The 11,240-nt window shown below is 37.5% G+C and overlaps 1 protein-coding gene across 1 annotated transcript; it reads right to left on the reverse strand.

The window, feature by feature from the left end:
- Positions 1 to 4,798: 4,798 nt before the first annotated feature.
- Positions 4,799 to 10,873, reverse strand: LOC137959490 (uncharacterized). Its single transcript, XM_068806854.1, has 4 exons — positions 10,693 to 10,873; positions 10,407 to 10,478; positions 9,812 to 9,864; positions 4,799 to 7,999 (listed from the first exon to the last, which is right to left on the reverse strand). The coding sequence occupies exons 1-4, from the start codon at positions 10,871 to 10,873 to the stop codon at positions 4,799 to 4,801; spliced, it is 3,507 nt and encodes a 1,168-aa protein (XP_068662955.1).
- Positions 10,874 to 11,240: the final 367 nt, after the last annotated feature.

The raw sequence follows: 11,240 nt of genomic DNA on the forward strand, positions 1-11,240 counted from the left end.
TGTGGGTCCCACTTGATCTTCCAGCTCAAGTGATAAGGATACCAGCTTGTGGTATCTTAGTGGGTCCCACTTGATCTTCAAATCTTCTAACTCATTCCAGTTCGTGCTTCTTATCTTCCAACTCAAGCTAGCTTGTGTGATGACTCCTCTTGTCTTCTCATGTCCTCATGGTGGGTCCCAGCAGTTCGTGCAACCATGGTGGGTCCCACAGTATGACAATTATTATCACTTTTTTTTTTGAAATCCTTTGAGGTTGGTTTCAACTTATGTTTTTATCACCCATATTTTACTTTTTGAGAGTTTGTGTCTGGTTTCATACTTATCCTTGGGACACATTGATGGAGGAGATCATTATTAGAAGTATTTCATCTTTTTCAAGTTGGGATCATTGCCATTATGTCCGAGCATGAGGGGAGAGTAGAAGGAGAAGTATGGGGATGAGATTGGAAGTTGAATCTTGCAGTGGTTGCACCTCCTTCTAAATTCTACATTTGAGAAGAAGAAGTAGTATATTCTACAATGAAGAATTCCACATGTTGTCGTAATTTTTATGTGCCAAAATATTCAAGAAAGGGGAAGCACAAAAGATGATTTTTTAGCATCTATGAAGAATTGCATCAGTGAAGAATCTTTTTGATCAAAAGAAAATTGAAGACCAAGAATCCTTTTCCTTGCAAGCTAAAGTTATAAACTCTAGCTTGAAGTGGAGTGTTGAAGAGCAGGTATGAAAGAGTCTCACATGACTTTCACAACAAGAAGTCTTATAGAGCTAGAATTATTATAAAAAGAGGTCTCACAAAAGAGTGTAAGTTTAAAGGTGTTTTAGTTATGTTAGACTTCTATTTATGTTTAGTTGTTCAATTGTTCTATAACTTATCTTTTAGTGTTTAACTTAGGGTGTAACTGGGATAAGGGTAGTTTAATTTTAATTGAATTCTACTTGCTTCCACTATTATGAATAAAGGCACATTGTACTCAAATTACATCAAGTGAGCGAAGTTTTCTCTTTTTCCAAAAATTCAACACAAAGTGTGATCAATCCATCGGTGAGACACGATTGATCAACTTGTTTTGAAATGGCTTTAAAAGTGGTTGATTGATGTCTTGATCAATCATTAGGCTTAGGGATCTCTAAAAATAAAGGCATTATAAATAATTGATCGATCATACCTTTCTATTCATCTATAAATAGGGGTTAGACCCCATTTTCAAAACACAAACCTCCCTCTTCAAGCTCTCAGAAGTGTCAAAAATCCACTCTAAACCCTCCTTTCTCACTTTCAAACCGTATTGAGCATGTTTTTGGCGGATTTAGAACTCCTTCCCAAGCTCTCCACTTCCACCTTGGACAACAACTTTCCCATATTTTTCAAGCTTATTTTTGGCATCTTCCACCATGGTTCTTACCAGGAGAACGCCTCACAAGGAAAAGGCTCCTCAAATAGACAAGGAATACACAGAAATGCTAGATTGGCATGCACACTTCCGAACCAAAGCACAATATAGCCGATATGTGACATCCTTCTTGGATAAAATTATGGTTGAATTTACAAGGAAGGCTATGGTTATGTATGAGAGTGATTCCCATACTTTAAAATTCAATAAGATGAACTGGCATTGGAATGATCAATCAATATCTGCCAATGATCGATCAACCAGAAGTGTATAGGCCAAAAATTTAAACCATGATCAATCAACTAAGTTCGATTACTTGATCATCCAAAACATGGCCAATATGTGCTACAAATCATGATTGATCGATCAATACTATCCAGGCAAAGAAAATTCTTGCTAATTGATAGATCAACCTCTGAGACTGATATATCATAGAAAACTATTACAGTCAAGGACTTAAAGCCTCATTGATCATAGCAAGGTCATTGACCGATCATACTTGTAATGCACTACCAAAGGGAATTCTGATTGATGAATCATACCATGTATATTGATAAATCATACCATCGATCAATAAGTCATATTCTAACATAAAAATAGTCATTGCACATGATTGAATGATCATCTAATTTACATTGATCAATCGATATAAACTCAACTTTTGTCGAATGGGAAAAAATGGCCAGTTTGGCTGGGGAACTTATAAATATCCCACCAAACATCCATTGAGACGTTAATGAGCTTTTATTGGTACATCCACAAGAATTTACTCTCAATTCTTTGAAAATCTTCCTAAAGTGCATTTTTGAGAAAGAGTGGGCCAAAACTTTGAAAAAATACTCTCATTTCTTATAATATTTCCATTGCATACATCTTAGACAAGCTCCAACATCTTTCATTATGCTACAAGGGCTGGAGACTTAGATCTCTAAATGGAGAAGGTTTCTCTCCAATTGATAAGGGTGTAAGTTTTACCTTCCTTTTTTATTTTCATTTTGATATAAGTCCATCTAAAACCTGATTGAATTTAGATAGAAAGGGCCGTGTTAGAGCTTGAATCTAGCAAATCTCTTGGGGAGATTTATTTGTAAGCCATGTACTTGAGCATACATGGGCTTAAAGAGATGAAGTCTATTTTATTTAATTCCACCTAATAGAGCTTGATTAGTAGAATTTCCCAAGCATGAGTTCTTGGACAGTTAATACCAAAAGTGGAACATCGATAAAAAATATTTGGTATCAAATATTGTGGTGCGTGAATTTTCTACGGTTTAATTTGCATGTTTACATGATTTATTATTCCAACCATTAAAGTTTCTTAAACTTGTAATTCTCAATTCCCTCCCCCCGAGAAGCCACCTAGGCCAACAATTGGTATCAAAACAAGCCAAATCTTGATTTGAGTAAAAATCCACTTGATTTTGAGATTTGATTAAGATGGCATCTCAAGACAAATTTCTCCTTCCCAAAGGACAATCCACTAAGCATCCACCATTATTCAATGGTGTTGATTATGGATATCATAAGATAAGAATTAAATTCTTCCTCTAATTCATGGATTAGAACATTTGGCATGTGATTAAGAATGGCCTCTTTGAAGTTCAAAAGTTAGAAAATCACATTGTAGTCACAAAGGACTTCATTGAGCTGACTAGGGAAGATAAGGATCAGCTCAAAACAAACTCCAAGGCCATCAACGTATTGTTGTGTGCCTTAAGACCAAACGAGTTCAATCGGGTCTCCACATGTAAGACTACAAAAAAAATTTGGGACAACTTAGAGGTCACACATGAATTAAAGACTCTAGGATTAGTTTGTTGATTGCCCAATATGATAAATTAAAGATGAAATCGGGTGAATCAATAGCTGAGATGAACTCTTGGTTCACTCATTTTATAAATGAATTGAACATCTTAGGAAGGACCCTGAAAGTCTCGTCTAGATACACTTCACACAAGGAGTAGCATTGAGTTGAGCCAAGCTCGAACCTGTGCAAGTTTGAGTTTAAGTTCGAGCTTGGCTAGACCTTGAAGTATTCAAGCTCAAACTCAGCCTCAAGCCTTAAATTGAACTCAAGCTCAAGCTTAAGTGTTTTAAATGCATTCAAGTTCCAGCTCGAGCCAGGTTCATGCTCAAGAAACATGCAAAAATACAAAAATAAATAAATTACAACAATGAACAGGGAGCAGTTGGTGATGAGCTTGGTACCATTGAATTGCACACTATTTTAGAGGAGTTTAGGTCTTTGCACAAAGCATCTTAATGTACAATAACTGGCGTAATAGACCTTATAGAAAGAGAAAACTTCTCAATCAATAGAGTTTGTTCCATTGGCAAGTAGTAGCATCAGATATTGAATGAGTCAAAAAGGCTGAAGAGCTAGTCGTCTATGAGGTTTGAGGTAAATAAGAGGAATCATCTACCAATTAAAGAGGGAACCGATGAGAGTAATTAGGCTAAAGGTATTTTCAGTAAAAATATATGGTAACAAGTTGGTTCATGAGCCGACAAATTGAGCTTTGAAATTCGCAATCTTGATTTGTTATACTTAACAATCCTTATTCCAAGTTTGAGCTCAGCTTCAACTCCGAGAAAAACTGAATTCAGCTGAGCCTTTTTTGAACCAAGCTCAAGCGGCTTGTGAGTCAGTTTGGCTTAGTGACACCCTCCTTCCCACCATCAAGAAAGTGTAACAGCATGGTACCGTATAATGACAGAGCCATATCAAGGATTCTAAGACAAGTTTCATGCAACGTATTGTTACGGTCCCGGATCTGACACGTGGATTCTTTGGGAGGATCTGGGGTTTGCCACGGGTTACGGGTATTCCAAGCATTACCGTAGGGGTAGTAGGAAGACATGTGGAAGACGAAAACGAAGATCAAGCCAAAGGGAAGCTTGATAACCCTAGAGCTCGTTGAGGAGAACTCTAAGCCTCTTTACGCTAGATTTAACCTAATTCTTAATACTTCAATGTTTTATTTTCTCATTACTCTTACCCCTTAAATAGGGTTCACCCTGTTAGGGTTTAATAAAATATTATAGAAATATCCCTATGAATAAAATATTCCAAAAATATCCCTATTAATAAATAATTCCAAAAATACCCCTATGGCCTAAAACTAAAATAAAATAAAGTAAATTAAATAAAACAACTAAAATAATAATGTTATTGCGTGCATAACATTACACCCCCCTTGGAAGACGAGCCTGTCCTCAAGCTCGGAAGTAGTGTCGGTATGCCGACTCGCCACCAGTGCCGAAGTAGCATCCGCGATAGCTATGACCCCCATCAAGACGCTTTTTTTTTTTTGGGCCCGGTCCGAGTTAACCTGGGGTGACTCGGTTCAGGAACCCGGTCCGGTGCACGACCCCTCTTCTGGACGCCAAACTTTTTTTTTTTTTAGTTGTAGGAAGGCGTGCCGAATGTCGCTACATCTCGCCCTACAACAAAGCTGTCCTCCCTCAGTCCTAGAGTGGTGTACAACAACCCCTCACGGTGGCCCCCCATTGGCGAAGTGGCACTGCCTAGCCATTGCCAGCATGGCAGCAATAACAACATGACCAGCCCCTTGGGAAGGAGTAGACTCAGCCCCACATACCCCCTCCAGTGGCTGCACCTGGACACACGTAGAGGCCTGAAACCATAATGGACAACAGGATCAGCACGGTGACGTGGTATGGTTGGGAGAACTGAATCGGCAAGTAACTTTACCGCACTAGGAAGACGGCATGGGTTTCCCTCATCCCCAACATCAGCAGAAACCCCAACATTGCATGAATCCAACCAGGTTGTCCTTCTCAAAATTCCAGACAGCCCCAGTTGCTGTTCACTGTTCTGAATTACAGCGAACAGCTCATCATACGTACAATCCATGGTATTTGAGATCTCTACCGCTGCTGTTGGAAGCCATTTCTGATGAAATTGGTTATGAAGTTCCAGAGTCATAGCAGAGTGATGAAAGGAGACCACCATGCTGGCTGCAACAGCAGCAGCAATTTGAAATTGCATCATTCTCTCACAAGATCCTAACCCATTAAGCACTGTATTAGCGGAAGGACCTTGGCCATAAAATAGTTTTTGTCCCAAACCTGGAGCACGAGCAGCAACTGTAGGTGGAATAGCAACTGCATCATCTTCATCCTCATCCCCGTCTATATCCTCAAACTCGTCACCCTTCTGGCTTGCTTGTTCTTCTACAGCTGGAATATTTGTGGCGTTTTCTAAAAGTGTTTCGTACTGCTTTTTGCTACTGGCTATGAGGTCACTCACTTCATTTTCTGAAGGCATCCTTATCTGAATCACCTTTCCATCAGTTCCCAGTGCATCAAGCTTGGCACCTCCACCTAGCAATAAATATACATGTAAGTGCCTCTCGGGCCTTGTCCATGATCCTTCAACTTTGGAAACCTTTACTGTGACAACTAAGGATTGTAGGTCAGCAACATAATATGTGAAGAGATATTCTCCTTTACTAAATCCATATCCATCCCCATCATCTTCAAAGAGACCTTCTGCTCTACCAGTTTCATCTTGCAACTGTAGAGTGGGTAAGTCAGGATGTGGGTCATCAAAATCAAAACTCATCCAAATGCCCCTAGGAAACTGCTGTAGGAGTTGATGCGATCCTTTCTCAGGTGTAGTGCTGGAACATATTAAAAGTGGACTAAGTAGAAAGGAATTTTCAATTTTCCTCAAATTTGGATCTGTTGGATTTGCAAAGAATGTAGGAGCTGGAACGGGATTACCCTTGGTATGCGCCATAAAAAAAAGAGTATATAAGTGTGGCAGGAAGCGGTAGCGTCTCAATAATGCCAGACGACATACTTCTGCACATTCTTCTCCAAAAGACCAGGGCTCATGGTCAGCAGTGCCACTTTCAGAATGCCCACAACAGAAAGAAAACAAAGCACCTAAGCCCATCCATCTTCCAAATAATTTAGGTGTTACATTCGCAGCAAAACCACCAATATCGGGTCCTGATAATGGTTGACCACTGAGACACAGCAAAAGTACCATGGATAAACTCATATGTAAGTGGTCCCAGTGTGATAGATTGTCTCCAGTCCATGTTTTAGCATACCTTTGACTACCTACAAATCCAGCTCTAGTGTGAACAAAGGGACGCTTTTCACTTGTAACAATCTTCATTCCTTCATATGTTGACCTTGCCATCAACAAACCATAAACATTATGATGATGTGAGTGATCTTGAAAACCACCAAGATCAGCATCTCCTCTGTGAACGTTACTCTCAGCCATTGTTTTAGTGACAGTCTTAAAAATAGCAGGCTCATTCATATCATTCCATATACCATCAACACCATTTGCAATGAAGTCTTTAGCCAACTTTGCCCACCATGAACAAACTTTTTCTTGTGTAAAATCAGGGAAAACACCTTGTCCAGGCCATACTTCCCCAATATATGGTCTGCAGTCAGCTTGTTGAACCCACACATTATTCTCTGTACCACTATCATATACAAAATAACCTTCCTCATGTTTTATTCTTGGGTCCAACATCCAGATTGCTTTGAAGCCATCACTGCTAAGGTCATTCACCAAAGTCTTTGGATCCAAATCACTGCTTAGCAACTTCAGGTACCCACCACCACAATCCAGCTTTTGCTCATGCTTAACAAAAAATTGAACATTTTTGTGCTCCTCCACAGAAAAACAAAGTCCCCCCCAAAAAAATTTCTGAGCCACGCTGAGGTTCACGACAACAGAAAAATAAAACAGCCACCATTCAATTTTTATTCTCCTTCCGGTAATCCCCCAAAAAAATGTCTCTTGCATTGCAGAGACTTCATCACATAGCAGCACGAGTTTGGTCATCTGACCGCAAGATTGAATGGAAAAATGAGGTTGTCGAAACTTACCCCATCCAATTTGGAAATTGGGTTCCCTCTGTTTTGCCGAGAGGGGGGTTGCGAGTGGGAGGTGGTGGCCGGAAATCACATCCCACCGGACATGTTTCCAACGGCGCCGACGGAGCCTCCTCCGTGTCCGGTGGCGAATGGCAGCCCTTTGGGGTTTCGCCGCTTGTGTCCCGGTCTGAATAGTCACGGGAAGATATTCCTTCTCCAGTTCGGGATGGTGTTCTGCTTGCCGTGAGTCGTATTGGTGTGATTTCAGATTTAAGGTCTCCCCCAATTTGACCAATGCCGACGATGTGGTAGCAGAAAACCCCTCCGATTTTCCCAAATCGTTGTCGTCGTTCGGCTTTAGATTTCCATGTGCAGAAATCTTGATTTTTTGTGACGCCAAGCCTCTCTGAGCATCCGGATCCGAGATTGTCCCCAAAACTTCCACAGAGGCTTCCGTAGGTAGACGGGATGAAGTGTTTAATTTGGTAGCCATTTTCCCGCCCGAGACTGTTTCTCGATCGACTACCTCTTGTTGCATCGTTGGAAAAAAATACTTCATCCAGTTCGCACGCCATTTTTGTATTCTTTTCGCTACAATACCTATTGCAGCCATTTCTCTGATTTGTCTGTGCATCTCCATCCATGGGTCTGCTTGGCTCATCGTGTTCCCGCTCTGATACCAGTTGTTACGGTCCCGGATCTGACACGTGGATTCTTTGGGAGGATCTGGGGTCTGCCACGGGTTACGGGTATTCCAAGCATTACCGTAGGGGTAGTAGGAAGACATGTGGAAGACGAAAACGAAGATCAAGCCAAAGGGAAGCTTAATAACCCTAGAGCTCGTTGAGGAGAACTCTAAGCCTCTTTACGCTAGATTTAACCTAATTCTTAATACTTCAATGCTTTATTTTCTCATTACTCTTACCCCTTAAATAGGGTTCACCCTGTTAGGGTTTAATAAAATATTACAGAAATATCCCTATGAATAAAATATTCCAAAAATATCCCTATTAATAAATAATTCCAAAAATACCCCTATGGCCTAAAACTGAAATAAAATAAAGTAAATTAAATAAAACAACTAAAATAATAATGTTATTGCGTGCATAACACGTATATCTTAATAGTTTCATGGAGTCTAAACTGAATCTCATACAAGACAAGTTCTCACAAGAGAAGCAAGCTTAAAGGGAAAAACTGGAATTTAAGAGGATATTTCCTAATTATATTTTAATTAGCAAGTTATATTTTTGTGTAGTTCAGTAAAATGAAAAATTAGAATTAGTTATTAATTAAAATTTTATTCTATTAATAAAGGTGTCTAGAGGAGGAGAAAATACATTTAGTTTCTCTCCCCTCTTTTCTCTCAATGTGCTATTTTTCTCTTGTCTTTTGGTTCTCTCATGGTCTCCCTTCCTCAAACATCTAACTTAATATGATATTAGAGCATGCATAACCCTGATATGGAAAAACAGAGAAGCAAAAAAAAGATGAAGAAGAAGGAGAAGAAGAAGAAGAAGAAAAAAAAAAAAAAGAAAAAGAAGAGAAAAAATATAAGTTTTCTTTATCCTTTCCCTCACTTCTCATTCAACATCCATTTTTGCCTTTGGAGTTTGAACTATCATAACCCATTTTCACATTACAAATTATATAATTTTGGAAAGATATATGAGTCAAGATTTCAACTCAAAAAAAATTATCAATTGAAGTTTTCTACAAAGAAAAATTGTCATTTAAAGCAATAAAGATCGGGCATCAAGAAGGATTTGAGGAATAGCAAAAAGCTTCAACTTTATAGAAATTTTGTACTATGATGAAAAAGAATTTTTATAGGGAATTATATATAAAAAATAAGATCTTTGAGTCTATTGTTAATCCAATAAATCATTTCTCAATTTGACTTTTCTAGGGAAAGATATCAATATTAAAAGAATCAAAGTTTAAGTTGAAAGTATGCTGTTTAAGAAAATCCATTTTTTTAGTACACATTCCTCTTTTTATGGTCCCCACATTTTATGAGAAATTTCCACTTCCAATCCTTATTTATGATTGATAAATTTGAGTTTTAATTAAGAATTTTGAATTCAAAGAAAAATATAAAATTTAGTCAAGTTTCCTCCTATATATTTTTCCCCTATTCTTGTAATAGCAGGAGTTCAGTTTCCTTTTTGACAAAGTCCCAATTTTTTGGATTAAAAAATATTTTTTTATTATTCTAAATTATAAACATATATATCCTGAATCTCCCTAATTTCATAATTTCTTTCTTAAAAATTTTCTTTCCAAATTGGTCAAATTGTGTTGTAAAGCAATTGCCTTACATGATTATTTTCTATTTAGAAATTTTTTATTATTAAATGTTCTATCTCAATTATACATGTTCCTAGTGGAATTATTTTTTGTCTCACTCTACAAGCAAACCAGATCATTTTTTATCTATCTATTACTTTAAAAGTGCTTCCTTCTTATTTCAATTTGCGCCTCCTTCGATTTGAAGTATAAAAGTTACTAAATTTTTATTTCCACTTTTAATTCTTCAAATTACTTTCTTCAATTTATTTTTTAACCACTTCCAAGTAATGTATATAGACCCACTAGCTGCAAAGATCATAAATTTCTCCAACATCCAGCTTAATTCAATTCTTTTATTCTCTTTACTTATTTAGTAAAACCAAGTAGTATTTTTGAGCTACCCTTAAAAGTGAGTAGACTCTTTTTATTACCCTAAGTAGGGTCAAACCGCCTTTAAATTTGAGCAACCTTTTTAGACTGGACTTGGAGTTTTGTCATTGAGCTAAGAGTGATTTTTCTTCTTTCACCATTATTTTGTAGAAGCTAGGTATCTTGACAAAGAAGAAAGAGATTCATAGCTTAAGGGGGAGAAGTAAAAGAAGTATAAATATGATGTAACATATAATGAATGATTCCACAAGTTGTAGTAACCAAATTTCATGTAACTAAAATATCTAAGTACGAGGGAGAACAAGTTGATCAAAGCAATCAAAATATCTTTTTCAGTCACACAAAATTCATGACAAAATTTATTTGCCAGTTGAAGCTACACACTCCAACTTGAGGGAGAATATTGAAGTAGGCATATCAAGGAGTCTAAAATGAGTCTCATGCAAATTATATCTCACAAGTTTCATCGAGTCTAAGCTGAATTTCATGCAAGACAAATCTCATAAGAGAAGCAAACTCAAAGGAATAATCTGGAATTTAAGAGGATGTTTCCAAATTATGGTTTGTCTCTTTTACGTTTTATTTAGAAAGCTATATTATCGATGTAATTGATTAAACTTGGAAAGTAGTATAGCTTGTAATTAGGAAACTTTACTTCTATTGATAAAGGTGTCCAGAGGAGGAGGAAACACTCGTTGATTTCCCTCCCCTCTTTTCTCTCAATGTGTTCTCACTCTTTCTCACTCTTTCTCATCTCTTTCTCTTCTCTCATGTTCTCCTCTTTCTCAAGTATGTGCACCTTATGAAACTTAGTACCGTATAACTGCTTCAGTTGTGCGTAATGTGGGCCTAAACAGGAGGACCCATTTGAAGACAAGCTTGAAGCTGAAAATTTTCTAACATCTATTGCATTTAAGACTGTCATGTGCAGTCCCAAGTGGCATCTCAAGAGGAGGGTGTATTGAGATATTAAAATTAAAATTGAGTTGTGCGTATGATTAAAAATTCATACATAAAGGTAATTCAAAATAAACTATAACATTCTCACACCACAAGGACAATTAGATTTTTTGTTATCGATGTTCCCTTAGTGATAGTCACCACCCAAGAACCGTTGTTTCGGAAAATTCCACTATTTGTTGTAATAACTAGAAAAATACAAAAGATATTCCATCTCCCTTTGTCCATGTTAACCCAATACATGATTTATACAAATCCAATCTCCCCAAGAGATTGCTGCTAGATTCTAGCTCTACTTAAGCTAATCTTACAGGTTTTAGATGAACTTTTTA

This window comes from Aristolochia californica, unplaced genomic scaffold (genome assembly GCF_029961685.1).
Source record: "Aristolochia californica isolate CCGP_79_NKW_82.1479 unplaced genomic scaffold, dmAriCali1.0.hap1 SCAF_3, whole genome shotgun sequence".
In the NCBI taxonomy this organism is placed as follows: domain Eukaryota; kingdom Viridiplantae; phylum Streptophyta; class Magnoliopsida; order Piperales; family Aristolochiaceae; genus Aristolochia; species Aristolochia californica.

Excerpts from the sequence above, each read along its gene's own strand:
- LOC137959490 (XM_068806854.1), bottom strand. The coding sequence starts at position 10,873 with ATGACAGTCTTAAATGCAATAGATGTTAGAAAATTTTCAGCTTCAAGC. Across the intron at positions 9,865-10,406 it reads GCTTAGACTCGATGAAACTT|CTAGTGGGTCTATATACATT; the intron begins GTGAGATATAAT and ends TGATCTTTGCAG. Across the intron at positions 8,000-9,811 it reads TAAAAAATAAATTGAAGAAA|ACCCCAGATCCTCCCAAAGA; the intron begins GTAATTTGAAGA and ends AACCCGTGGCAG.